This window comes from Anopheles maculipalpis, chromosome 2RL, assembly GCF_943734695.1.
Source record: "Anopheles maculipalpis chromosome 2RL, idAnoMacuDA_375_x, whole genome shotgun sequence".
NCBI lineage: Eukaryota > Metazoa > Arthropoda > Insecta > Diptera > Culicidae > Anopheles > Anopheles maculipalpis.
Window position 1 is genome coordinate 23,776,801 of NC_064871.1, and position 27,512 is coordinate 23,804,312.

Below are 27,512 nucleotides of genomic sequence, written 5' to 3' on the forward strand. Positions count from 1 at the left end.
TTGACGTGATAGTGCCCCTGGTCTTCTGCAGGACACGGCACGGCCGGATGTCAAATCCCGTCCCGATGAATCGCAGAAATAGGGAACTGTGCTGAGCTGTACGTATTGGTGTACTTTATTTGCGTGTACTTTATATTACATAATTTGATTTGTTGCTTAATTTGATTTTTTGACAATACGGCATTGTACCGTCTTAATTAATTGTTAATAAAAAAATCGATCTTTTACAAACGATTATGACATCACAAAGGAAATCATTGCTTTCAAACAAACATATCATTTCCTAATTCTGATATTTGGATACCGTACAAGAATTTTTGATAACGCCATTTAGATTTTTGAATTAATTTATGACACTCCAACATGACAAAACTGCAAAATGATTGCTAAACATGAGAAGTGATTTTTTTTAACTTTTATTCGTTTTTAACCCCTTAAGATCGATTTTAAATTGTTTGTAAAGTTGTATAGAAAAAACTGATAAAGGTATTGCTTCTCATAGGGTGTGGTTTAGTTAAAATTCTGACAACGAAGGACATCGAAGTATTTTCTTCTTCTTGGTTTAACGATCGAAAGGTCACTCCAGCCATCGAATGGCTTACTAGACTTGCTGATACTGCGTAGTTAGAGAGTCAATCCTCGCTACGGGGAGACGATATGGAATGATGGGGGTTCTCGGATTTGCCGTTTGAAGTCCAGCTCCGCTGTCGCATCTCCCTGGCATCGTAGTATGTGAGACGGAATATCAAAACCCGCGTCCATGGGAATAATCGAAAATAGGAACACTTATGAAAACAGCATTTTTCCTTGCTTTTCAAAGGCTCAAAGGTACTGATGTGTTTTAATTTTACTCAAAATGCAATCCTTTTTGCTGTGCTAATGAGCCAGGGCTCAGTATTAAATCAATCACTATCTTTTTGTGTCTGACCGGACACGACATCTTCAGAGCTAAAAAAAAAACACTGCTCATTTTTTGGCCTGGCCTCAAATTTGTTGTTGTCATGGATTAAATCTTCGAAGAAGCATTAGAAATGCTTTCATTTTTCAACCTCTTCTTTTCCACACATTTCTCAACCCATGATCGCACCCGCACTACATTAGCGTATTACTTCCCAAAAAAAAAAAAAAAAGAATTAGTGCCCGTACACACTCATCACACCTTGGCCACGGTAAAAGTAGCAGCTTTCTGTCAATTTTCGAGATGAGTGTTTTGTTGTTTTTCGTGCCCAATTTTCGCGGACCCCATCGCGAGGATGGGGAAAAGCATCCGCACATCTGATGCGGGGTGAACGGGCACAAAAACAACAAAAATAAATGGGAAGATCAAATCCGTGTGCCTATTTTCACCAACGTGCTCAATTTACGGGGTACATGGATAGTACGATAACTATTTTGACACCGATACGGTGGCCACTTCAGACCGACGCTGGCCTGTAAAACAGTACTGGTTTGTCGCTGGCAAGAGGTGAAGTCGGAACGTGTGGCCGGACGCGCCAGTAGTAAACAAATCCACCGAAAAACAATGCCAAACGCAGCGACCAAACCGGGGTAACATATCCAAAAAAATATATATTTCATCCATCCGCGTACGCGCTCACACCATCTTCAGCAAATGGATGCAGATAATGAAATTTTTCGGCCACTTTCGCGAGTGGCCCTCTTCGTCGATTGCTATTATTATGATGCCTTCGCCGCTTTTCTCACTACTGTTGGCAGCCCGCTCTGTCTCGCTTTCTGGCGTGCTCCCCTTACAAGAGTTCCGATATGGTTCCGACTCATAAAACATGTGCGTATGTTTTGCCCAAAATTTCTTCTTCATTTCCGCTTTCCATCTCTTTGCGGGCAAGTATGGGGTTTGGAAAAATTTGGACATTTTCTTCGTTAAACCCAAAAAGAAAAACACAATACCCCTCAAACGGTACACGCCCGGTAGTACAGCTTCGTACGGTAGAAGATTCGTATCGCAAAAGGAAAGCTACCGCGAGTTATTTAATTTATAGCAAATTAATACCGTTCGCATAAAGTCAGCGGCACGCGGCCATGACGTGCCGTTTCGAGTTCTTTTTTCCCCCTTTTTTGGGTGGAACGTATATTGGCCCACCTAAGCGTATCACTATTTTCCATTTTAATATGAACTATTATACACACCTGGGTGTTTGTCATCAACGTTTTACGGTGTTTGGTCTAATTTTACTTCTCATTAAAAATTAAACGTATTAAATATACAAGATGGGTTTAGTTCCGCTTTCTGGCAATGCTACTTTGCTTAAATTTTCGAAAACGAGTGTATTAAAAATATTTCAGAAGGGAAAGCGGTTAAAAATTGCTATTAAAATATTTGGTGATAACAATTTGGAGATAACAATAATGTTCACTAAATCCCAAAAATATCTTAATCCAAAGACAGTCTAAAGAAAAATAGACAGAGTTATGATTAAATGTTCAGTTGTAAAATTAATTCCATTGCAAATCACTAAATAAAATAAATCAACTTAAAGTAAAAGGAATAGTTATCTCAATACACTGAACACCTTCAATACAGTAAAAAAAAGCATGCAAATAGAAACAAAAACGATAACAATCACGCTCCCTAATCGTGTCGTTTTGGTTCACATCGTATTAACATCACATCATAAGCAAGCGGATCTACGCTAGGGCACTTATTTTCCTCTCCATCCCAACCATTAAACTAACGTCCAACAACTGCCAACCACCACCACTAATTAGTGTCAAACTCACTAACCTCTGGGAAGCCACAGCAGGCATTACACTCGCGGGCCAAAGAAAGTCTTACCCATGCTACCGAAAACTCCGCTCGCATGTGTGTGACATAATCCGATGTTGTTATCACCAGTCTTCCGCTGATCCTAACCCAACTCCACGCACTGCCCCAAACCATCATGCCTAGCGCTGGCTACTAGCTCGTACTTCCCGTCTGCTGGTTGCTGCACGGTTCGGGCAGGATTAATTTTGGTTTGCACAGGTTCGTTGTTACTTTTATAAGTACCATCACTTTTATTGAGCTACACAACCCAGCTTCGGGCTGTACCGAGACAACACTTTCCCCCCCAGAAGCAGGAGACATCGACACGGGCTTTAACGTGTGACATGTGACCGGTGCAAATGTTTCATTTTCACTTTGACCAATGGACTAACGGTCAACGTACTAGCTGAATTTTCTACTTTTTCCACTGCTGTTGCTGCATCATCGCAGCGTGTGTGTACCGGTGTTCCACGTACGCTGCTGTACCGCGTTTGCTGCTGCAATGGAAAGTGGTTCTCCTCTGATCGAGGTTTCGCCGAGATCGACCGCCGGAAGATCGTATTTCCTGTTGTTGCACTTTTATTGCAACGGACTCTAGGCAAGAACCGAAAGGCAAGGCAAATAATCGAGAAAGACCTACGGCACAGCGCCAACAAAGTTCAAGTTCAGCGAGCAATGTGCAGTTGTCTGCGACGCAGGGTATCGGAAAAACCTCTCCGGTTTTGCGGTTTCCCGGAATGGAAAGCGGTCTGCAACAAAATCGAATTGATAGCTTTAGGCGGATAAGGAGATTAGATGCACACGATTGCTAAGTCGTGCCAATTTTAGCACTTTATTTTGTCAAACAACTATTCACCAGAGTCATGCATTTTATCTGTATCCAATCGACCGGGAACCACAGCTAATGCGTGTCCCGAAAAACGCTGAACCATTGAACCGAGCAGTTAACACCGAACCCATGCTTCAGTCAGAACCTTCCCACTGGAACAATCGTACTGTTTTTGCCAAACCAGCAACAAAACCCTGCCCCAAACGTAAAAGAAGAACCTTTGGAAACAAAAAAAGCAAATCCCCGGTAGCAATTTAACTATGAGCTGTAGATGTTCCACCGTGTCTAGATTGGCACAGTTTCGTTTTGGTCCGTTTTTTGCCGTCCCGACTACGGGGCGTTTCCGTTCCATCCGTCAGGCCCTTTCCGACAAAGCGGGTGGATCAGTGCGGTGGTGGGTATGGGGGATGTTTGGTTGGCGAAGAAATGGGAAGCACCCGAGACGCATCTCATTGTTACGAGATCCCCATCACCCATCATTATCCACTTGGCCCGCATATTGGTTGAGCGTGGCCAGTTTTTAGGTCAAGAGATCCAAACGGTCAGATTTCGTCAGCGGTCCCTCAAGGTACGTACCATTCGAACCTCCGAAAGGGCGCACCCGTTGCCCCGCCGGTGCCGAGAACTCTACCACCTGAGCGTGTGTATGTGTGTTCCCGTATCCACAGACCAAAGGGATTGTGTTGATGCGGTGAAAGACGCCTTCAATGGCATATCTTCAAAATCATTAGAAAGGCACTGTATTTAGTGGTCGTGTTAGCTCTTTTTTCTGCTCCTACTCATTCCTCCGCCTTGATTGGTGGATTTAGTTTTTGTCGTCCACTTACCTGAAGCCTTTATATGCATTGTTATTTTGCTCTTATTAAATTCAAACTCAACCTTCGCTCTAACCGAGGCACAATAGATGGAAGATACGCCTTATCCCTCCTTATGTCCGAACAGGGAAACATCCCAATTTTTCAGGGTCCTGAGCTTAGAGTCGTCTAACCTTTAACGCAGCAAACCAACGAATGCAGCTCGCTGAAAATCCCCGACACACTCAAACATGCTTGCCTAACCTAATCCCGATTCGCGCCGAATCCGTAGTACACCTCTAATGAAGTGATGACACAGTAAAATGCGGAAAATTACGCACCCAACACGGTAGTTAAAAACAACTTTCTCTTTCCCTGTCGTCGGGACCCCGAGAAAAGCACCCAATCACACCGAAGCAATCGGACTTCGACCGAACCGAGAAACCCGTAAACAGTGTGCGTTAATTCGGTTTTCTAATATAAGTAAAGCAGCATGCAGAGTAGCCAAGTTACTGCTGCTGATCGATAAACCGTCCCCGCCCAGCTGGTCACTTTTACCAGCAGATTTCCTACACGCTGAACCAGCGGGAGGGAAACAGGCCGAGGTTCAAGGACCCTGCATACCGAATGAAAGTCTTCGGGCGTGTGATGCAGCAGGAAAGAAAAACTGTTGTACTTTAGTTTTAAGAATTGCATCTTGCGAAGGCGTGTGTGGAGTTGAAAAATGCTTACATTATGAAGCTCGAGGCCAGTGTGGAGCTTTAAATTGCTACCGTAACTATGATCAATGAGCGCCTGTTTCTAGGTAATGCAGGTAATTTATCACTTCTAACACTGCACCGTCATTGCGTGCGGCAAAAATTTTCCTGAGGAACATTTCTCATCCACCGTTTGGGCGGAATGCTTCTGGGAGCTTGCTGTCAAATTTTCGGTTCAAAAATTGGGGAAGAAATGTGAGAAAAAATAGCCACAACACAACGCCAAGAAAATAGGACTTATCCTATCATGTGCTTGCATTTTTGGTGCGATGTTTCAAATTCTTGGTACGAAACTGGACGGTACGAGCAATAAACTTTCTTCAAAAGCAACGCTCTTTCCTAATCACCATAACAAAGCCTCAGCCTTTTCCATCATCCTTACGCTGCCGGCTCCACACGGCGGACTGTAATTAGAATTTTGCTATCCTTCCTGTAAGCATTTCATCGAATCCCCCTTCCCCCCCCCCCCCTCCCATCCTTAGCTACAGAATGTAAAACAACAAAGCAGTTAAAAAATAGAAAAATTAAAAAAGGACATGAAAAGGAGAGTAATTTATTTACGATCATATTTTAGCGCTCCTTTTGTTGAGCGAACATGAAGTACCGGCGGAAAACAAAATCGGCCAGCATAATTGGCCCTATGATGGACTGAAGCGTATTGTTCTACCCGCCTGTGGGTGGGCAGCGCGGATAATACTACGTCTTGAGAAAGGGCTTCAGTGGATATTGACTAATCCTACACTGTCTGGTTGAACGAGTAGTGTGGTCTGTGCAGGATTAATAGCACGTGAAATACGACGTAACTGACATTTACAAGAAACATTTTTTTGCATTTTTTCGAACGTTCGTTACAATTTTTGTACCTTGCCATACATTTTTAAAATTAGTCACATTTTAATTGGAGCTAAACAATTTATGAACATTTCTTGGTTTCAATTTTTCATTCCCGGAATACACCCCAAATAGCTAGTTACAAATGATGCTCGAATGTGCTCCTAACCGACACTTTCCCGGCAATTTGCTGTAATGAAATAAGTGCTCTAATTTACGTACACAACAGGATTTTCTGATTTTGGTTTACGTAAACAAAAACCCATGTTGCACTAGGAAAAATCTCATCGTCCGTTGAATTCTGTTCGTCCGCGGTATGACGTTCAGATTGCATCGCTGCACTTTGGGCAATGGACAGGATAAATCCCGCAAAATATTTATATCATTTATATATTTATATCATTGAAAAAATTAATTATAGAAGATATTTAGATGAATTAGACGATAAAAGATTTTAGAAAAAGGATAATAAAAATACGTGACTCTGATATATTTGCATAGCATAGAGTGGTTCACCTACTTGGTTCACCAAATAGTGGACATTATTTCAAAATGCCAATACTATTTAAAAATACAATTTCAAATATTTTACATAAAAGTAAAATGACAAACTTTAAATGATAATTTTATGAATCAGCAACAAATCTACTACGAATGATACTATTATCGCAACATACTCACTGTGCAGCGCATTTACACTCCGGACGCTAGTTTTACACATTGTTCATTCATTCCATCCATTCTTGTCATACAAATAGCCACAAGCGTACATACGTGCAAACATCTCTAATTAAAGGACGTCCCCTAGGTGCGGTGTTCGGTAGCGGTCCGAAATGCAGATCAGCAAAAAACGCGCCAACTCGCGTCACCGGAACGGTCAATCGTGAATGCAAAAACCCAAATCAACAATATTAAGTTTAAGCTGAAATCGGCAGCGAAGAAAATAGAAAAATAGAGTACGAAAGCGAGAAAAATATATCCACTGCAGTCAGGCAACAGTAGAAACACTCGGCTGAGCGGATCGCCGGAGTCGGGGTAGTATGAGAGGTGACTTTGGCAGTCTGTGCAGTTTGAGATTAAATATGCTTGTGATGAAAAAAGACTCACCATGCTTGGATTTGAGGAAGAGGAAAACCACTGAAACCCCCATCGAGATAGAGATAGATGCCCGCAGAGATTTACGGGTAAGAACAGCATGGCAGCAGCTGATTTGCCTGAGGTGAGTGCGAGCACCAGAAACATCACATCGGAAGATGCAGATGAATGAAAGTTCCTCCGGGTTCGTGGTGGGAATGCTGGGAAAATTGATGCTTTCCTCCCCACCATACTGCCGAGCGTTTGGTAAGATGGACCAACCCGGGAAGGATAGGGAAAAGCGTGCGGGGTAGTATGTGGAACGCGTGCACCCTTCTCTTGATGCGTTGGTGCGGGAACCTCCGGGGAGGGAGAGAGTCTGGTGATATCTAAGACGGGGTGGGCAGTAGTTGCTCGAAACTGTAATCGAGTGAACGTGCAACCTCCAGTGTGCTGAAGCGAGAGAACACACTGCTCGGTATGTGAGTGAGTTTGTCAGTTTGTATGTGAACGGGCCAAGAAACCACGAGTCCACCGACGACCGGAGAAAGGACGGAGAAAGAACGAAAGAAACGGGCGAAAGCGACGAACCCGACGAACGGCGAGCTTCGCGAAGGAATGGAAAAAATAAGACGGGCCCCACAAAAGCTCGTAATATTCGGTTTCCTTCGGTGGAGGTTGGCATCGCAAGGGGTAAAGTGGTCGATAGCGGGGTTGGGGCGGCAAACAGGTATCACATGCGTACGTACGTTTATATAAATTGAGCGTGCAGCGTTCCGGAGAGCAACAGATCTGCCATACCCGCATCACGGTCGAGATCGTCGATTCTCATTTTCCCTCCTTTGCCCTTTTTTTCCGGACAAAAAGCGCCCGTTTTGTCCAAACGATCGGAAAACAGCCGTCCGGTAACAGAGTGGTATCCGTGTGCCTGCCGTGCCTGACCCGTGTGAAACCGCGTGTCTGTGTTGTGTGTTATCCTTTTGTCCGTGTGCTCCGTGTGTGATATCCAGCAGCAAGATGGTCTTCGCCTACAAGGTAGCCGGTGTGCTGTGCGTAGTCCTAGCCGTGACCGTGGCCCTACCGGCCGAAGAATCGGGCCGCTCGTCCCGGAACGCTATCGGTGGCGGTGAGAGCGACCTGGTCGGCAGCATCTACAAGGAGTGCCTGTCGTCCGACTCGGTGTCCTGCGTCAAGTACAAGCTGTTCAGCTTCATCGATCGTGTCGTGGCCAAGCGTAGCGTGTTCGCTCTTACCGACGGTGTTACGGTAGTCAAGACGCCCGGTGTCCCAGAAACGGAGGGTGCTCCGCGTGCGTTGACTGGTGATGAATCGCTCGAATCGCTGCTGCTGTCCCGCGTACAGTCCTTCCTGGCCAGCCACACCATCAAGGTCGACCTGAAGGGTGCCGATATTGTCAATGCCGTGACCTCGACCGGCCGCGCTCTAGAGGATGTTTCCGAGAACCTGCTGGCCGCCGATTCGGACGATGAGGAAAAGTCGGAAGGCCCGGCCGGTGGTGAAGCTCGTGGCAAGAAGAAGAAGGCCGCCAAGATCTTGGGCCCGCTGCTGTTGGCTGTCGCTTTGAAGGCCGCTGCCCTCCTGCCGCTGCTGCTCGGAGCGATCGCACTGATCGCCGGTAAGGCTCTGCTCATCGGCAAGATCGCCCTGGTTCTGTCCGCCATCATCGGCCTCAAGAAGCTGCTGTCCCAGGAGAAGCACGTGACGTACGAGGTCGTTGCCCACCCGCACCACTCCACCAGCCACACCTCCAGCCACGGCGATGCCTACTCGCTCGGTGGATCGTACGGTGGCGGCGATGTCGGTGGATACAGCGCCAGCTCCGGCCACGGTGGCTGGGGACGCTCGATTCAGGATGCGCAGGATGTTGCGTACAGCGGTCAGAAGCCTTGAAATGCCACCAACAGATGCTCCAAACCACACCAAACCACACCACCACCACCATCACCACCATCATGAACATTATTTATTTAATTTATTTAGCGTCAAGCGTCAAACGGTGTTAATGTTTGCGTCCGATTGTTAGGAGGTCAAGGTTGTGTTAGGGCTAGGACTGCGCCTCGCAGGAGCTAAAGGGGTCGAACGGGATGGGGCTCGCCATCGAACCAAAGCCAGCGGCAAACGGTTTGGTTTTGCACACCGTTTCCCGCCCGTGTGGCTCTCTGTCTCACTCACTCTTGCTAGCTCTTACCTATTGTCGACTATTGTTTTTCAATCTTTCACTCTTAAACTCTGCATCTCTCTCTGTTTACTACTCTCCTCACACGGGTTTACTTTTGTACTATATTGTTTCCTTAGCTCCAATCTTAACTCCTACTTCCAAGCCACGAAACAGTCTTTCGTAATGTTGGATACAACGTTCTTGCATTTCGCTGACTTACAGTGTTGCCTCACGTTACTTACTCGCATCCTTCCCTTATTCGGAATCCCCTCCCCTTGCGGAACCGTTCGATGGGCTTCCCGACCCCGAGCCATCCAGATCACCACAAACCAAGCGAAGGACGAAGAAATAAAAGCTCAAATTATTTCCAAAATCGTCTACTGTGTCCGTACTTTATGTATGAATGTCGTGAGAAAATCAAACCCACACACACGCACGTTCTTCCTACCCAAACCACTGCTAATGCTATTCAATTTGCACATATGAACGCACTGTCACAGCACAACACTGCTTCGGGGGATGGAAATTCACCCAACCTCCCTCCCATTGTGTGCACCGTCGTGTCTTCCGTCCTATCTTCTGACGTGGGTTCAACTCGCGTTGTTTTTGCTTCGTTTGGTTAAATTGCAGCTTCCCGGGTCGCACGGTTACATGATTACCGGTGGTTCCCGGTGGCCCTTTAGCATCGGGCGGGCCGAATTCGCTACCAGTGGAAAGTAGAGCACCCATGGAGTGGAAAATTGTGCACAACGAGCACTTATGATGACCGCGTTTTCGCAGCAACCCCAGCACCCTATGCCAAGCTGATACCGGGAACAATTTTCATTGGAACATTTCGTTCCCTTGAAGGGATGTGCACTATTTGAGGAAGGGGACACACCGCAAAGCTAAAGCTAACATATGAAGCCATCGGTGGATCGCAAATTTGCCCGAAATGTGTGTATTGCGTTTAGCCAGCATATTAAACCACTAACCATTGTCGATTCATCCCAACAGCAATTGAAGTTCTATGAAATGCTATCGTGAATCTTGTATCTTCTACTCGAAACACGGTTTGGCCTAGGTATTCGATTCTACAGAGCTAATATATTGAGGAAAATCGATGGTGTGTTAAGGAATAAGAGATTTATATTGCAACACAAACAGGTTTTTTTTCAACTCATTACTCTGTTGTTTGTTTAATTGTATACAATTAACAGGGTAACAGTGTAATAACGTTCGCCTGTGCTTAGAAAGATGCTTAGCAATACTGGAAAAGCTGGTAAAACGAATATTATATTATTTAACGAAATTTTTGCTCAAAAATGATATTTCTGCTATATAGATGATGCTGATATTTCTTCAGTGTAATTTAATATAATTAGTGAATGTGAGCGAGTGAATGATAAAATAAACAAGATCACATTAATGTTAAAAACATATTACATACATTACAATTGATTTTCTTTTAATGGTTTTGAAGTAACTTTAATCAAATTATATCAATTAAGCGCCTAAGACAGATACAAAAATCATAAAATGAGCGATTTGGCTTATTATAACTTACATAGGTACACCAAATATAAGCACATACAGTTATAATTATGACGGAACAATGCCGTTTTGCCTCATGAAGCTTAATATCGGCCTTTTTTAAAATGCAACACGAATTCTACCAAAATATCAACAAAAGCATAATCTAATTAACAGCAGATTATGTGTTCATTTTAAACCAATCGTCTAAAAACGGTCTTTTTAACGCTAAGTTTTCCAAAAGAACAAAACAGGAAACGGTTTCCAACCTACACGACTTTGCATATTATTTGCATATTTGGGCATATTATACAGTCCAGATTAAAACATTTCAAAACTTAATCGAGCGAACATTGCATAAGCTGTGAGGGATTTTTATTTGAAAAGATGAAGAAAAAATATGTACGATACGAGGCGGAAAAGCATCCGTTGCTTAGCGCTCTGCTTAACGATCGCTAAAGTCTTAAAGCTCCGGCCCCGGGTGTAGAATGGCCGATGAGTCCATTATGGTACGAGACCGGAAAACTTTTGCCTCAGTCCAATAAACAGCGCTCGGGTGCGCTTTCACTGTGAGCATTTTCCACAGCAGATCTGCTACAAGTTTAAAAGCTGAAACCAGAAACTGAGGTGCAGCATAAGGATGAAGCTCAAACTAAAAGAGCTTACGGTACTGATTTTCTCTCATTGGTCATGATTGCATAAATGTGGGCGATTTCTCTTCGCGCGGTGTTTCGTTTGCTGCTTCGTGGTAAATGATGCTGCTATGTTTAAACGGTAAACTGCGAAGTTTTCAATAGTTTACTAATAGTGTTATGTATGTTATCATTATTGAAGGTAAATGGCTTTATCGATTTACTTTTTCTCGACGTTCTTAAAAGCACACATTTTTTTATGTTGTGTTAAAAATGTTGTAAATAGTTAGTGATATTTTTATTTTTTCAAATCAAAAAGAGGATAACACATAAGGTTCAAATTAATCAATTATAAGAATGAGCAGTAATAAAACTTTATTTAAATACAAAACTGTCCAACTTGACTTATTGAACTAAATTATACTTTCGTGATTTTTATATTTGCATGAATTCTCTAAAGAAAACACAAAACAAACATATCTCGGTGAATGGTTCACGGTTCAAGGCTACTTTCTCAGAAGACAAACTATTTTAATTCAAAAAACGGATAAAGAAAACTGAAGCACGTTGCCTTCAATCGAGTACAAGCCGTGCCTAAGATAAGATTCTTTGAAGAAGGAATGACTTTTTTTCATTGCTTCATTTTTCACCATTGCTATAAGTTATCAAATTCTTGCATCCTTAAATACCATCTCGTACCTTCCGGTTTTTACACCTCTTTCCCTAATTTCACATTACTTTGTTAAAGTATGTTTTCATGTTTTTTTTTTCCTTTTTCTTTCTGTCTCATAACGACCGTTTGATAGCGCTCGACACTTTCGTTGGTTCTGAGTCTGGCATGCAAAAAAATACGCGACTCACTCAGCAAGGTAGAAGCAGCCACAGAAGGAAATCTACAGCTTTTACTTCATTCCTTCGAAAAGTGAAACGTGCTCAAAACGAAACCTGACCATCATCTCTCCAACGTACTTGTAGTGGGCTGAATTGCTTGACCATTTCCTTCCTACAAACGCTGAGAAGTTTTTCATGAGCCAGCTCAAAAAATGCTGCTTGAAACGATGCCCTGCCTGCCAGTCGAGTGGATGTTGTGAGGAAAAACGAGGTGGCAATGGTATATAGTAAGTACACCCCGAAACCCGATCAATGTTTGTAAACATTCCAGTTTTTCTGCCTTCCATGTCGGGCACACACTGAACAAGGCTGCAGTGATGTGCTATTCGGACCAGTTTTACGTTGTCATTGAAACTAGGATCCTATCGTGCCTTCAACTATCTGTGCACCGTCCAACCGTACTACCGGCTGGTACTCCGTCGTGGGTGAACTGTGTCTCCAGAAGCAGGAAAATGTAATTGATGCGTTTTACTCCCCAAAACGGGTTCTGCGCGATTCCGTTACCGCACGTGTCGCGGGCCGGGCCCCGGTATTGGATGAGGTCAGTATTTTAGGCCACAGTTTCGGAGGCTTGTCATGTAGCGAGTGAAAGATTTTTCTCTTTTCTTAACACGCTGTACGAATATTTTTAAAGAAAATTGCATTTCGACAACTTTGCGATAAAGGGAGATTGTAGTAATGGAACTAATTAAACACTTTATTTCGTTTTAAAGCGATTTTCATTTAGTTTTTATTTGTCTTCCTCAGTTTATTTAGTGAATCAAGCAAGCGATTTGTTAGTATTGTACATAACTCTATTGTGTTAGAGTAATTTAGCAAATCTTTTTGAATTAGTCAAAGTTTTAAATAATTTTAACGAGTTTCTAAGGAGAAAACATTAACATTAATTAAACGAACAAGATTTCCTAAAGGATAATGTGGTAAGATCACTTATTTACAATTGATAATGACGGTCCAGTGCCGTATTGTCAAGATTAGATCACTTATTTAGGACATTTTGCTTAACGATGACGCATGACGCAAACGATATATTTTATTTAAATTATCTGTAGTTGCAATTTAAAACCATTCGTTCTACCACACGTAAACAAGCTACGGTCAAAGTTTAAACTAAAATTGATTATGGTTACATTGAGAACTACTTTTTTTTAAATAATTTCTTCTTGTTCTTGGCTTAACGACCTTTTATGTCATACCAGCCATCGAAGGAAGGATGTCCTCACTTCCAAATTTATTTAGTTTTACTCATTTCCAATGCATATCTATCCTTATTGGGTCTAAAATTTCACTCTTAATGCATTTTTTAAAAATTCAAACTTATCATAAAAGAAAGCTCTGACCAACCTGCAACGCATCGAATATTGATATGGAAAAATACAACGAAATTCTCTGGGCAAAGCGAATTTTCCATATCTTCTTCTATGTTCCATGTTCCCGAATTATTCCTGTAATTGTGTGGTAATTAAAAAAGGTTTTTAATTTTGGTTGACACTACCATAAAAACTAGCAATCTTCCAAGTGTTTACAAAATATAAATAATTTTAAATATTTTGTGAGAATTTCTGATGAAATACACAAATGTAATTAGCTGCAGTAATTACTAATCAACACATCAATCATCCAAACAATAATTGGCGGCTGGAATTCAGTTGAATTGTATAAAAAAAGGAAATCCCCGAAAATCTTATATTAACTCATATTATAAAGCTATCACATCTATGCTTTTATGTTGAGCATGACATATGACAATCGAGTATGGCAGTTTTCACTTCAATGAAACCATTTCTAACACTAGCAATATTAATATCATGTGACTACAGCTGCCGACACTTGCTCTTTGCTTTGGATAATTTCTCTTCACATCATGACATTCACCTGTACGCCACTATAACACACGCCTGAACACACAGTGAGTGACGCTAGCACTCCCGGTAACCTCACCATCAAGGTAGCACCATGTAGGTAGTACTACACATCATCGCAGATGAGCTGAAGCATCCGTCGTGGAACAGGTCTCTTTGTTTACACGTACGATATTATGCAACCACACCACACTGATCCTGCCCAGAAATCAATTTTGTGCCAAAGCTGACAGTATCAATTATCTAAGAAGCTACCAGACATCCTTTTCAACCAACTCACCACAGAATGTTTACCAAGTCTTCTTCCGCGATAGCGTCTGAGCCGTTTTCTCGCTAAACCTATCTACACCAGCGTCTAATTACAACTGATTCTGGCTCATAGAGTAACCGCCACAGACAGCCAGCCTGTGTATTGAGTGCGTTGCCATTGAACCAAGGAACCGTGGCCTCCTCCATCCGTCGTCTAGTGTACAGGATGTGTACTTTTCTTCGTGCCCAACCCTACATGTAGGGTGCAGTCATGCTTTCCATGTAAGCACGCGTGGCTCCATCGGTGAAACGTTCGAATATTGGGGCATTGGAATGTAAATTGAATTATCAAGGCTTCACAGTAAAACCGACTACACATGATGTGTGGAAGTTGAATCAATCATTGGAAAACTAACTTCATATCGATGAAATTTCATATCACCAGCGTGTGTGGAATGCTCAGGAGAATTTCCTTGATGCCTTAAACAGGTGGAATGGTGGAGTACTATATGTTATGCGCAGAAATAGAATGCTTTTCCTATCATAAGGATACATTTTATTGTTTCCTAGCAATTAATTATCTTCGATCAAAATGTTTCAAAATATCCAGGAATTCATCAGCAACAGGAAAGAACATGTCTCCTTTGATTTCTTTTGATAACGTTTTTGTTAAATTGATCTTCTCTTGAAAATCTATCGTTTTACAATAAAAATAGGAGGTATTAGATTTTTTTCCTATTAATGCTTTGCTCCCATTTCTCTACGCTCTGCAGGTTTACCATTACGGAAAAGCAAGAAAACAAGATCTACAGAACAACACGCAGACGTAAACATCAAGCAACATAAAAACGAGCCTTTTTTGTAACATTTTTTAGTCTAACTGTTTCAGATCCATTAACATTGCAGTGCGGTGGTTGAAGAGCATTTGCCATTTCGCTCATTGTTTGGCTAGCTTTTTAAATACTTTGTCTTTAGCATTGCACTTTAATTGAATCACTTTACACTCTCTATCGCAGCATTAGTGTTTGCTTTCCTTTACGCTCCCATAAACAATTGGCCAAAGCTTTGGCCAGCTACAAAACAATCCTCGTCGAGCATGAAACAACGGCCATAAATAGGAAGATAAAAATAACAATTACATTCTGCTGGCTGCAATAAGCATTTCTACTGTTAACCCTTGATGATGCAGAGATAGTTGTTGGTTGATACAAAATTGTTCCTGTTTGTTCAGAGCGAAATTATGACGCCCTTGAAATTTCGCCTCCAGAACGTTCTTTGTACATTAGTTAAGGGTGCAATATTTTAAATATTTACTCTACTAAAAATGGTAACAATTTTTCAAGGGGGAATATCCTTTTCTCAAGAGTTAAAGAAGCACAAGTGTGTCTGCATGCGATCATCGATCCATTCACCCAACCATGATGCAAACACACGTTATCAGGTGCTGTAGAAGTGATGAAACCACTCCTTTACTAACACTCCTTGGAACATCTTCTTCTAACCAACAGTATCGACCAGCCATAGGTGAAGTATTGCATGCCTCATCAGAAACAGCTGGTGTGCAGCCAAACGATGAATGATGCACTCTCTCTCACTCTCTCCTCTACGCTTCTCGCCTAGTAGATGCAAAGAAACGCATTCCAACCATCGTGGCGATGAGAAATTCGCATGTTTGCATCCACTGCACCCAATGGCAGGCACTGATTTGTGGGTATACGCGTCTAATTAGTTTATAATTTGCGCAGTTTATAGAACAGAACGAGCATCGTTCCACTCACTCCGAGCCGAGGAATTGAAAGTGTGTAAAATCGCGTTTTCACCATCCCGGTCGGCGGTCAGTTGTGAATGTCGAAGAGTAAATGAGAAGGAAAAATCAGCTGACTCGAACAAATGCAGGATACGTGAGATTTTTTTCCGTACTTTAAAAAAAAAAAGGAGATGGAAATAAAACCAGCACAAAGCCCGAAGGGCGGTACAGAAAGCAGAAACAGAAATGGAACATGCTACCACTGACGGGAAATTCAACATCACCCGGTACAGGTGCACCGGGTGTGATTGAATCGCACTTCAATTTTCGATGATGGACTTTTTGCTCCACGCTATGCTCGTAGAAACATGGAAAGCAAACACCCTGCTGATTATGTTGTATGTTTGTTGTGTGTCTGTATGTGTTTTTTTTTTCTTCTTTCACTCTCCCAGCGGATATTGAACGATGGAATTGAACGCGGTGCGTGCAAGAAGTGGGAAGAAACCCTACGGTCGTCATCGACTTGCTACTAAAAGAATCATGAACATGATTCAAGAGCGGAAGTGAACGGTACTCGGTACCATCGATAAGGACTTTCGTTTTCATCCCATTTTCCACCCATGCCAATGCATCACATCAGGAGCACAGCTCACAAACACTTCTCGCATGACACGATGCAGAATATTGATTATAGCAAAGCACACAACACACTCGGCACGGTCTGCCAAGGAAGGCTCTGAGAACCAATCGGCACACGGTCGATCGATTAACAGCCTGACCACGCTAATCAATCCTATGAACCGGTTCCACCGTTATTGTGAAATTGCCCCTGATTACGTCAACAAGCTGCACGTTCTGTTCGTAAACAGGCGGATTCTGCTGGAAGGATCTCTGCTTCCTGCTGGACACACTAGCACTAGGTTAGCAGGGGCACATTCCTAGACGGTGCGCATCGAGGGCAGAACCGTTCTAAAAGACGGTAGGGTTAATTGTCACTAACGGGATGTTGAACGTTTGCTTCCTGTCGTTCTGCATGGTGCTGGTCCGCGTTCTGAAAACCTACTGCTACGTAAGGAGGCACAAGAGTTAACAGCTGCACCAATGCTGCTTATAAGACCTAGCCGGACCATTATGAAAAGTTTAACTGTTGACGCGTATTTTTTGTAATGGGATAATTGTGCTGACATGGTGCAAAATATACTGCTTTGTAAGCCGTTTATAGTCCAGCTGCTATGCTATGCTTCCTTTGGATGAGTTAAAAAGAGTCCGTCGTGAATTGAAACACGAAACAGGTACAATCTCAGATCTCAGATGATATGATGACTATTCATTTATTATAGTACTGCTTTTTTGTGAAAATCACTTGTTTTTTGCTGACAAAATTCAAAAACTATTTGGCGAGTTTTATGGCTGGCTCTTCAAACAGATGGCTCTTAATGCTGCTATTGAATAGTTTGATCGAAAGTCGGTTAGGAATCAAAACATAAATGATGATAAATGATAATATATGCTCTATAAACATATACAAAACTGTGAAAAGGTCTATCACAATATGCCTTATGTAATAAAGCCCAAACTGTACATTCCTAATCAAAAGGTCACATAAGATTATACAAAAAATCTTTACTTTGTAATATTTACACCAGTCAACGTCTCATAACTTATAAGATCAAGATTAATTGGATGTCGTTTCATCCAGGAGTCTCTAAGAGTGACAGCATGGTTCAGCCACAAGAAAAGTGAAAAGCATAATCGTATCAACAATTAGCACTTTCCATTATGTTAATGCTATCAAAAGCCAACGAGCCGCAAAATAACCGACCCGCCATATTAAGGGTCGCAATTGTCCACAAAAACCTAGTCTTGTCTTATCCCTCTTGTCCGGGCTAACCAGCAAAGGAGGTTTGGTAAAATTCGTGTAAAAGTGTCATTGATACCGAGTACTCAGTTGACCATGAAATCGTCTGGCCATCGACAAGGCCACCAGCCCTCGCGCAGGCATTCCGAGGCCCTTGTACTTGCACTTGTGCACCGGTCAAAGAAAGCACCCTCGTCGGGTGGAGAAGCAGGGTACTGTACCACCTGCTCATCGAACGGATTCGCGGACACGGATTTCGCAGTGCATTCAAGCGATACGGGCGAAGTGGTTTGATGCACGCGATCATCCGCCGACGCGTGCCTTGCTCGGTGCAGTAGAACAGAACGGCTGCTACGACGGCCGGGTAGGCGATAGCAGCGCATACGTGTGTGCACCGAACGATAGCAGCACTAGGCGGAGCGAAGAAAGGCAACTGGCACGGTCGACGAGCCGGCAGGCAGGCGGGCTGGGCGCGAGGAACCGCGCGTGGTGGTAGATGCAAGTGCATCTCTCGGTTGCGAACAGGATGGTAGGGCCGGTTTGCGTGCAATGAGTCCAACCGCCCTCGGAGTATATATTGATGGTGGCGGCCCACTGGAAGGCACAGTTTGAGTTCATTCGTCCACAGTTCTAGAGCCATCCCAAAGCGAGCGAGTGTGTAGAGTGTGAGTTCGGTCTCGTGCAATTGTGGTCTGTTTTCGTCGCAAAACAGATTTACTAAATACGCTCCAGCGCTACCTTTTTTCCTGCAAGATGCAACTGTTCAAGTGTTTATTGGTGATCGGGTGCTTAGCGACAGTGTCCTTTGCCCACAGTGCTTCCGCCACGCTGCCGATCAGCTCGAACTCGATCGATGACAGCAACGGACCGCAGCAGCAGACGCCCCGCGCCGGCTCGTACCTTGGCGAGATCAAGTACCTGTACAAGACGTACCAGGACTGTGCCAGCGGCGATGTCTCCACCTGCCTGAAGATGAAGCTGTTCACCATCCTGGACCGTGTGTCGCGCTCGACCAAGGACTTCAAGTTGAGCGAGGGCGTGCGATTCGTGCGCGATCAGGAATCGGCCGCTGACGCTGCCCCGCTGAAGACGGAGGCCCAGCTGGAGGCTGAGCTGCCCCGTTCGCTCGACGAGAAGGAACGCTCGCTCAACTCGATGCTCTTCGACAAGGTTCTGTCCTTCTTCCAGTCCCACACCCTGCAAGTGAGTAGTCCGTCGAGAAGGCATGGATAGTTGAAGACAATTCTGATACACTAACAAACTGAATATCTGATCCTGATCGCCCAACAGGTCAAGTTCCCGTCCAGCGAGGAAATCAAGCGCTCCATGGATGAGGTCCGCGGAGGCGGCGGTGGCTTCGGAGGTGCCGGAGGCGGTGGCTTCGGAGGTGGCAAGGACAAGGACAAGAAGAACGGCCACTGGATCATGATCCCGCTGTTGCTCGGCAGCACGCTCGTCCCGCTCGCCTTCGGTGCCCTCGCCCTGCTCGCGGGTAAGGCTCTGATCGTTTCCAAGCTGGCTCTTGCCCTGGCCTCCATCATCGGCATCAAGAAGCTGATCTCCAGCGGTAGCGGCCATCACGAGTCGGCCCATGAGGTGGTCGTATCCGGCGGACACGGCGGCGGTTGGGGACGTATCGGATCCGGCCAGGGTCTTGCCTACAACGGCTACGGACACTACGCTCAGTAAGCGCAGCATCCTTTGACCTACCCCCGCCAACCAAACCCCCCAAAGCAGGTTGTTTGCTGTGTCGGTTTGACCCGGGACGACAGACGCCGAAGACTGTATCCGATCCTTGCCATCGATCGCATCCTCGCACCATCTCAGCCAAAATCCCATCCCCATATTAAACTCCCAACCGGAGGATGATATCGATGCAAACCGTAAGGATCGCCAGTACATCTTCGCCCGATCTGCATCTCGACTATTACCAGCGCATCAAGCAGCGAACTCGCACAATACCGACTGACGAACTGATACCCCTCCGGTAGGGCATCGTTCTATCACGCCGTGTCACATGGAATTTGCATCCAAAACGTCATCTACAAAAACCGAAGCGAACATTACACAACCAAAACGTTCCTCCTTATCCCCTCACACCCAAAAGCTACTCTCTCACACACACATACACATCCTGATCCCCCCAAAAACCAAGGCCCATCATTCCCGCCCCGTGGGAACAAACGGTGGGCGCACCAGCTTTAGCTCTTAGTGGTCGAGGCGGCTCCCGTTTTTGCCTGGAGCGCGGCCCACCACACGACAGTTTATTTATTTAACTTAATTTAATTTATTGTACTGCTTCTCAACAGAACTGATAATTTATGTGTTGTAGGTTTTTTTTTTGTTTTGTACGAGTTATTTTTTCGTTTTCGTTATTTTTTTGTACGATACGTCCTATTTTTGTGTAAAAAATGCAGTCAAATAAAACTTAATTGAAGAAGTATTCTGTTTGTTTCATTATTGCGCTACCCAAAGTGCCCCACTGTAGCTAATGTTATCACAACATCTGGTCGACACACATTTCCCTTTATGTGTCAGTAAGAAAGAAAAAATCGAAACCAGGATGCATTGGCATGCATTAGGAATGACTTTCACTCCAGTTTTGGAGCAGCCTTTCGTCTGGTGCAATCTGTTCTCTTTACCTTGGTGGTCTAATTTCCGCGGAAATTCAACTGCAGGATTTAGACACGAAGAATACGCATCATTTCCAGTTTGTATCAAATGAACATAAATAAACGAGTTCCGCAACCGTCTCGACCACTTGCCAGCTGTGCTAAACCACTGCCACCGGCTGGAACGGGGATTCGCGGAAAATTGAGCTCACAGCTTTATTGAACCCGGTTCTCGGTGCAAAAGTTGATCAGTGGACAAAAACTAAACCTGCTTAGGCTCGGCGAGAGAACGAGCCCAACGCCGAGGAAACAATTCCCGGAACTAGTTGCACTATTCTCCCGCCAGCCCTCCCGGATCACCGAGGACATCGCGATGGAGAAAAATGCATTTCACTGATTTCTCTTCAAGATTTCCACTTTCTTTTGCGAATCGCGCGAGCGTACCGGATGGCAGTTTTTCCACGACCAACTGGAGGAACTGGATCATCTTCCTATCTTCAACGTATAAGCAAGCATCACGCTGTAGAATGCGTGCATATTGATAGCCATGGTCTAGCATCGATGACGGTTCCTAGCTGAATGCAGTGTAAAGAAAGGTAAAGAAAAGCTGCATTTTAACACAACTAACTTTCCAGCTAGTTATTAGCATTGCACGACTGAATGAGCACCATAGTTATAGTACGGATATTTGTTATTTATAATTGACTTGAAAACAAGCGTTACTCTTTTAACTCAAATTATTTCTCATAAGTTTAAATTATCGAATAGGATTTCATATATTTTTAGTATTTTGAAATATAAATGTATTCAATCTATACTGTTACAAATTTTAATATTTCAAATTAAAACAATCGATGAGAAACTAAAACAGAATCTTTTTACTTATAAGTGCATAATTATAATGAGCATTTAGTTCCAAACTCATAATGATGGTCCCGTTCCTTCAAGGTAATGCTCGAATCAATGATCAAATAAAATAAAAAAGCTGGTTTTTTGTACCAAAAATTCGCTGTCCGTGCTAATGTTAAAAAGTGCTCTCCAATTTCATTTTTCATAAATAAAATTTTATTAAAATAGAACGAAAGCAGGCCAACACGGCGACGTGCCAATGCTCAATATAGCAAAGCAAATGTGAATGCTTGCTGACTTGTTTAGTGAAAATTGCGTAAAAACTATTTTTTGAGAATTTGCAGTACTCTCAAGGGCACAAATTTTTGCTGCTGTCCGTGATTCACGATAATGTTGAGTATACGAGTAGAAAAGGCTGCCAACTACTGCACCATAGACACTGAAAGGCCGTCAAACACGACACCAAAGGAACAGGCGTCAGGATTACCAAATATACTCCGTTCCCTTCTCAAAAGCAACTACTACCGTTCCGTTCCGAAAGCAATTAAAGTCGTTAAGCAAAGTAGAAGTATATTTAAGCTTCGTGAAAATAGTTTCAAGTGCATTAATTCATAAGAATAGATTTTTTAAATCCAATTAATTACTTTTAAACTTTGACCAACAAAAACTCATCCATATTTCACAGTGTCAAACGATCAACAGTAGCTGTGAAAGCTTTCAACATAACTCAAAGCTCGCAAGGTATGCCTTGCATAACCAAAACCATCCCCCCCGGGAAGCTTTGTAGTAGTGATCGTACATCGATTTTCTTTCACCCTTTCTTTCGTTTTATAGCAACTTTCCAATTTCTTCGTGAGTGAAACATTTCACTCTAGCAGCATAATGTTTGCGCGGAGCTTTCAGCATTCATAGTTGACACATTTTCAGATCAGTGCATGACGACAGCAAAAAGTTTATTTTTAGTTTCTTTCTATTAATCCCACACGAGTACAGGCGTGTCTCTGATTTGGATTTAATCAAAATTTGTTTAATAAACATTGTTTGGCATCGTGATTCTATAGCAGAAGTCCAACAAACAATACACATTTCCGTCTATAACACAATTTAGCCTGAATTGGTGCCTCGTTCAATGCTTTGTCACCAATCATGTTAATCGTTTCGGTTTATTACCTTTTGATCGCGTTAAATAATACTACTCAACACATTTCTCCAGCCGTCTTCCCTGAACAGTAACCCACAGGTTATTGTTTTACCACTTCCAACTAATAAAAAGGGTCATTATTAACTGCACCAGCAAACGACCAGATAATCACATTGGTTTAGTTCTGTAAGCGAGTCAAGCGGAACAACCAAAGCCACCACAGTTATCCGACGGCTCGTAATGCCCGACAACCACAACACTGTGGACGTTTGGCTAATTCAACAACGGGTGGCTAAAAGGTGGTCTACGGAAACATCGACTGAGAGGATCAGCTTATTTAAACGAGCGTACACGATACGCATCACAAAGCGTGCAAAATCATCTGAGGAAAAGGTGTAAAATTGATTTGTTTTATTACAGCGAATTAACTCTTCCAATACACACAACCCGCACCGTGCTCAATGAACGCGACCGATACGAAGGTGTGATGAACACAGGTTTGTTGGTTTTTGAATCGACAGCTGCTTTGCAATTGTTTCGGACTTGCCAACCATCAAAATATGGCAAACCAGTTAGCATTCTTACACTAATCGCACTTATCGTTGCTTATTACGTGAACCTTGATAAACATAGCATCTTCACCTGAGCTAAATGCGTCACACGTCTAACACGACGTGCCACGCTAAGTAGAAAGTGATCATTCCATCAGCTCATCACACATCAGATATACAACTGAACACACACACACAAACCGAAGGCTCCCAGCTACATCCAATCAACACGGAACCCGCTAGTTAGACGAGCGAAAGTGGTACCGACAGCGATGCGCCACGGTTGCATCATTAATTTCCATTACTTAGCACGCACCGCGGCCAACGGTTAGCGTCAAAAATATGCTAAATCCATGTCCGGTTCCGTTTTGTGCCGCTTCAATCACCATGTTTGTACCGGACGGTCAAATCGTTTGCCGACCCACACGTCACGACTTACACAATCCCGAACGAACGTTTGATCAGGTTCATGCATCGATCCGCCGCGCAATACTGTTTGGTCAAAGCCGTTCAATTTGGTCTGATTACAGTGCTGCGCCCAAATGTGACACCCAAAGCACAGTTGGTGCGAAGTCGTAATCTAGTTGCAGTTGTAAATCATATTGTATAATCCAGCTAACCAGGGAAAGTCCCTAATTGGTCTAAATTGTGCCGGCAAATGGCGTAGGAGAGAGTGACAGCTTATGGGTAATCGATCGTGCAAAGGCAATCGATTGATGTAATTGATTGTTGTTTAAAATAATACTTATTTTAATAATTCATATCACCACGAAGTCGCTTGGGTATTTGATGCGGCAGCGGTGTTGGTGTTCACACGACAGGACCGGAGTTCTAATCACATCCAGACCTTTTTCCCCTAGCGAGTGAGTGAGATTGGTTGTCCAGCTATCGACTATCTTAGTAAGCAATTCGTTAGCCGGCTGGCTTGACTTGCTAAGCCTTCAAGCCAAAAAAATATAAATAATTAGTAACCAACATTTTATCAAAAATACTAAAAAAATTAAAAAAAAGTTTATCAAGGAAGATCAAGCATACTCCATTAAATAAGAAAAAATGTACACAGCTTTAATGTTAAACTAAATTATTAAACATCAAAAAGATTTCGGAAACAGCTTGTCATTTTTATTACAACATTAAATACGAATTAAGATTCTTCTACTTGGCTTAACGACCTCTAAGGTCACGTCGGCCATCAGTTGGCTTACTAAACTTGCCGATACCACATAGTTGAATAGTGAGTCCTCAGTGCAGGGGGACAGTCCGGATGGGATTTGAACCCCGGTATTGCCGTTTAAAGACCGACACCGTTGTTGCCTTCACAACCGGGCCGTAACAATTTATATTAAGAGGAATAAATGATTGTAGCCATGGTTTACGATAGGAAAGAGTTTTTTTTTGTATTTTTTATTATGAATAGCATTATAATTTTATAGAATTATAAACATTTTAGTATTATACCGAATTATAAAAAAACATTTTTATACTACTTATTCTACTCTACATGGATGTTAGAAATCATTTGATATACAATATTACAGCGTTTTAATATCAAATAAAAAAACTAAAACATTTAGCTAAATTTAGCCGAGTATGCCCGGGATAAAGCAAACGACAGGGAGGAAATGCCTTGTGACATTTTTGTAAAATATAATCCTTGTTTATAACGCAGTCAACACAAGCGGTGTCGACAGTACGGCGTAGAGCCGTCTACTACTAGATTTAAAAAAATAAAATAAATTTAGCTACATTTTACCAAATATGCCAAATTATTTTTCCTTTTCAAACGCAAAGTATAACTTACACATGTTTTTTTGTTTTTTTGTTTTACTTATCAATAACTTAAAAGAGCTTAACAAAAGCCTTCCATCGAACGTTTAAACTTATTTCTCTCATCATTTCTTCCTTTTTCTACTTGTTTACTTTCGATCAGCACTCTTTTCCATCGGCCCGGCAAAAGCCAGTCATTAACCTTAAACCGATACGTACTGTCCAACAACAACAACAGCAAAAACACGCAGACAAAACTGCGCTTGCCAATCGATTGATCACGCTGTGCGTTCGGTTTGCGGCGGCTCCTTCCAAATTCGATCACTTTCCATTTTCATTCAAAATGCCGCCCAAAGCCGGATCCGGATCGGGCGGCGAAAGAAGAAAACGGACAGCAAGTCGGAAAGCAAGCAAACAATTCATACCAACCAACCGACGACCATCGGCGATGGCAAGCTAAGAAAACGGCTGCGGAGAATGAAGTTCACACTATAAACATCACCGGCCGTACCAACCGTAGGTACGAGTCGATGTGTAGGGACGGATACCCAAAAGTTCAACGATGAGCGTTTGGGACGAACGAGCGATGTTGCTTTCTTCGTCCTTCTGACCGCCATCGATCATCGTCTGAATCATGGCGAGCCGAAACACCAATCACTCCCAGATTCCCATAAAGCGCAACATAAAGTCTCCAATCGCCCTCTCTCTCCCAAAACACTTTCCCATCCTTCCCAGGCTTTCAGCAGAGCGCCCTTTTACATCCCGATGCCGGAACTGAATGGTTCATCCTTTGCGGTCCCACACAAGCAAACACACACACACACGCAGTCCTAAACACTCAACGTCAGTGGATCGTACCGCAATGACCGCGACACAGGGTCACGCGAGGAGAGAAAACACGCATCGTGCGATTCAACAGCGAATTTGGAGTTTTTTTTTTCGCCCACCTCTGCAACTCCCTGCTATTATCCTCCGCCGGTGCCTGCCATCCACCAAAGCAGACCGGTGTTTCGGTAGGCTTGAACAAATTTTCGAAAGTTTTACATTTTCGTTTCCACCCGTTATCGTTACCGTTGCATCTCGCGTTTCGGGCGCCCGGTTCGAAATGGCCCGGGCCGTGATCAGACATTGGCAGTGACTCGCTGAGAAGCGACGGTTGATGCGAATCGGGAGCGACCGGGCTCAATCCGGCCGTCTGCCGGTCGTCAGATAAGACGGGTACGCTCGTACAATAAAAGTTTTTGTCATGATTAACGATACTACGACCGTTTTTTTTTTTTTTTTTGTTATGTTGCTGTTTGATACTTTTTCCCTTTCGGGGATTCCTTTTTTTCGTTGTTGTTGCTGTGCTGTTGCACATTGCGCTCGACTCGAACATATCTTGTTGGTCAGTTCAATTTTTCACCACAACAATAGGTTTAACGATGCTGCTAGACGAACCGTATAAAAGATGCTTTCTTTTATCAAGTGTATCAGCAGGTCAGCTTTTTTGTTGGCAAAACTCTACGAAACAATCAGAGTATTCTCTTACTGCTACCTTTTATTGTTGCATCGAACCGAACAGCATCGCTTTCACTGGGTTTTTTCTCGCGTCAAAGCCTGTAGGATACGTAAATTCAAACACAAAGATTTTTACTACCAATCCCTTGCCGATCCCAGCTCATTATGCCAGTCGCGGATCATCTCATGCACGAAACCTTTCCGATTCCGATGTACCTACCGGCACACCGTAACTTCCGGCCGTCGTTTCGCGATAGAAAGCGAAAACTTTATTTGCCCTTTTACAGCAGGCATTTGTCAGCTGCACCATGCTAAATCCGTCCGGCGATCGATGTCACACGATCCTCCTCCTTCTTCTCCTGCAAGCCTAAAGCATAAGTTTAGACGCAATGTTCAGTAAGCAATTAACACCTTTCCCCAACTACATCTTTCACCGGCAATAGCGCCGCAAGGCATCTCGCGCGAAGGTGGGTTACCACAATCGCAACTTTCAATTTTCATTCAGAAAACTTTACAGTCGATCTGGAAGCCCAACGCTACTACCGACGTGGTGACACGGGCGGTGAATGAAATTATTTGTGGAAAGTTTATCAAACACTCACCTGTTTCGGCCGTAAGTGAACGATCAAGACGCATCAGCTTGAGCCTGTCGCCAAGCTTACAAATCTTACCACTTTCGCGACATTGCCCATCATTGGGGCGGTCGTCACCGGGCTGTCACAAAATCCATTAGCGCTCGTAATGAGACACCAGCCTTTCTTCGCTTGTTGCTCTTTTTAACCCTTCTCCTGTCTGCCTGGCCCCTTGAAGGTGTATTTAGCACTAAAAGAGGCAGGATGGTACATCCCACTTGAATGGTGACGCGGGACACTGGCGATCTAATTTGTTCAAACACCAGCAAAACGTTTCAAGATGCACAGCTCTTTATTCCCGTCCGTTCAACAATGATATGACATTGTCTTGCCATCCCGCTTGCCCGGGCAATTTATCATACTTACGCTTTAAGTACACCGGAGCGCCACCGGTACAGAGGTACAGATGCAAGTGTGCATCATTTCCCATCTGGCTGCTGGAAACAATGCAGCCACCGACAGCGAGCACCGAAGCGAAGG

At 43.4% G+C, this 27,512-nt stretch overlaps 7 protein-coding genes across 8 annotated transcripts in view; 3 read left to right on the top strand and 4 right to left on the bottom strand.

Annotated features, from left to right (window-relative positions):
• Window positions 1–27,512, bottom strand: part of LOC126558142 (uncharacterized) — a 459,948-nt gene that overhangs the window by 396,340 nt on the left and 36,096 nt on the right. The window lies entirely within an intron of this gene.
• Window positions 1–27,512, top strand: part of LOC126556783 (protein dispatched) — a 383,943-nt gene that overhangs the window by 236,733 nt on the left and 119,698 nt on the right. The window lies entirely within an intron of this gene.
• LOC126557230 (band 4.1-like protein 5) overlaps window positions 1–27,512 on the bottom strand; it is a 252,065-nt gene that overhangs the window by 119,107 nt on the left and 105,446 nt on the right. The gene's annotated exons all lie outside the window — the stretch shown is intronic.
• Window positions 1–27,512, bottom strand: part of LOC126565588 (transmembrane protease serine 9-like) — a 307,009-nt gene that overhangs the window by 99,473 nt on the left and 180,024 nt on the right. The window lies entirely within an intron of this gene.
• Window positions 1–27,512, bottom strand: part of LOC126559071 (RNA-binding protein pno1) — a 454,598-nt gene that overhangs the window by 87,641 nt on the left and 339,445 nt on the right. The window lies entirely within an intron of this gene.
• LOC126558664 (uncharacterized) lies at window positions 8,068–8,961 on the top strand. The gene has a single exon (XM_050214714.1). The coding sequence runs from the start codon at window positions 8,068–8,070 to the stop codon at window positions 8,959–8,961; it is 894 nt and encodes a 297-aa protein (XP_050070671.1).
• On the top strand, window positions 18,734–19,669 carry LOC126558759 (uncharacterized). The gene is made up of 2 exons (XM_050214819.1): window positions 18,734–19,183; window positions 19,271–19,669. The coding sequence occupies exons 1-2, from the start codon at window positions 18,734–18,736 to the stop codon at window positions 19,667–19,669; spliced, it is 849 nt and encodes a 282-aa protein (XP_050070776.1).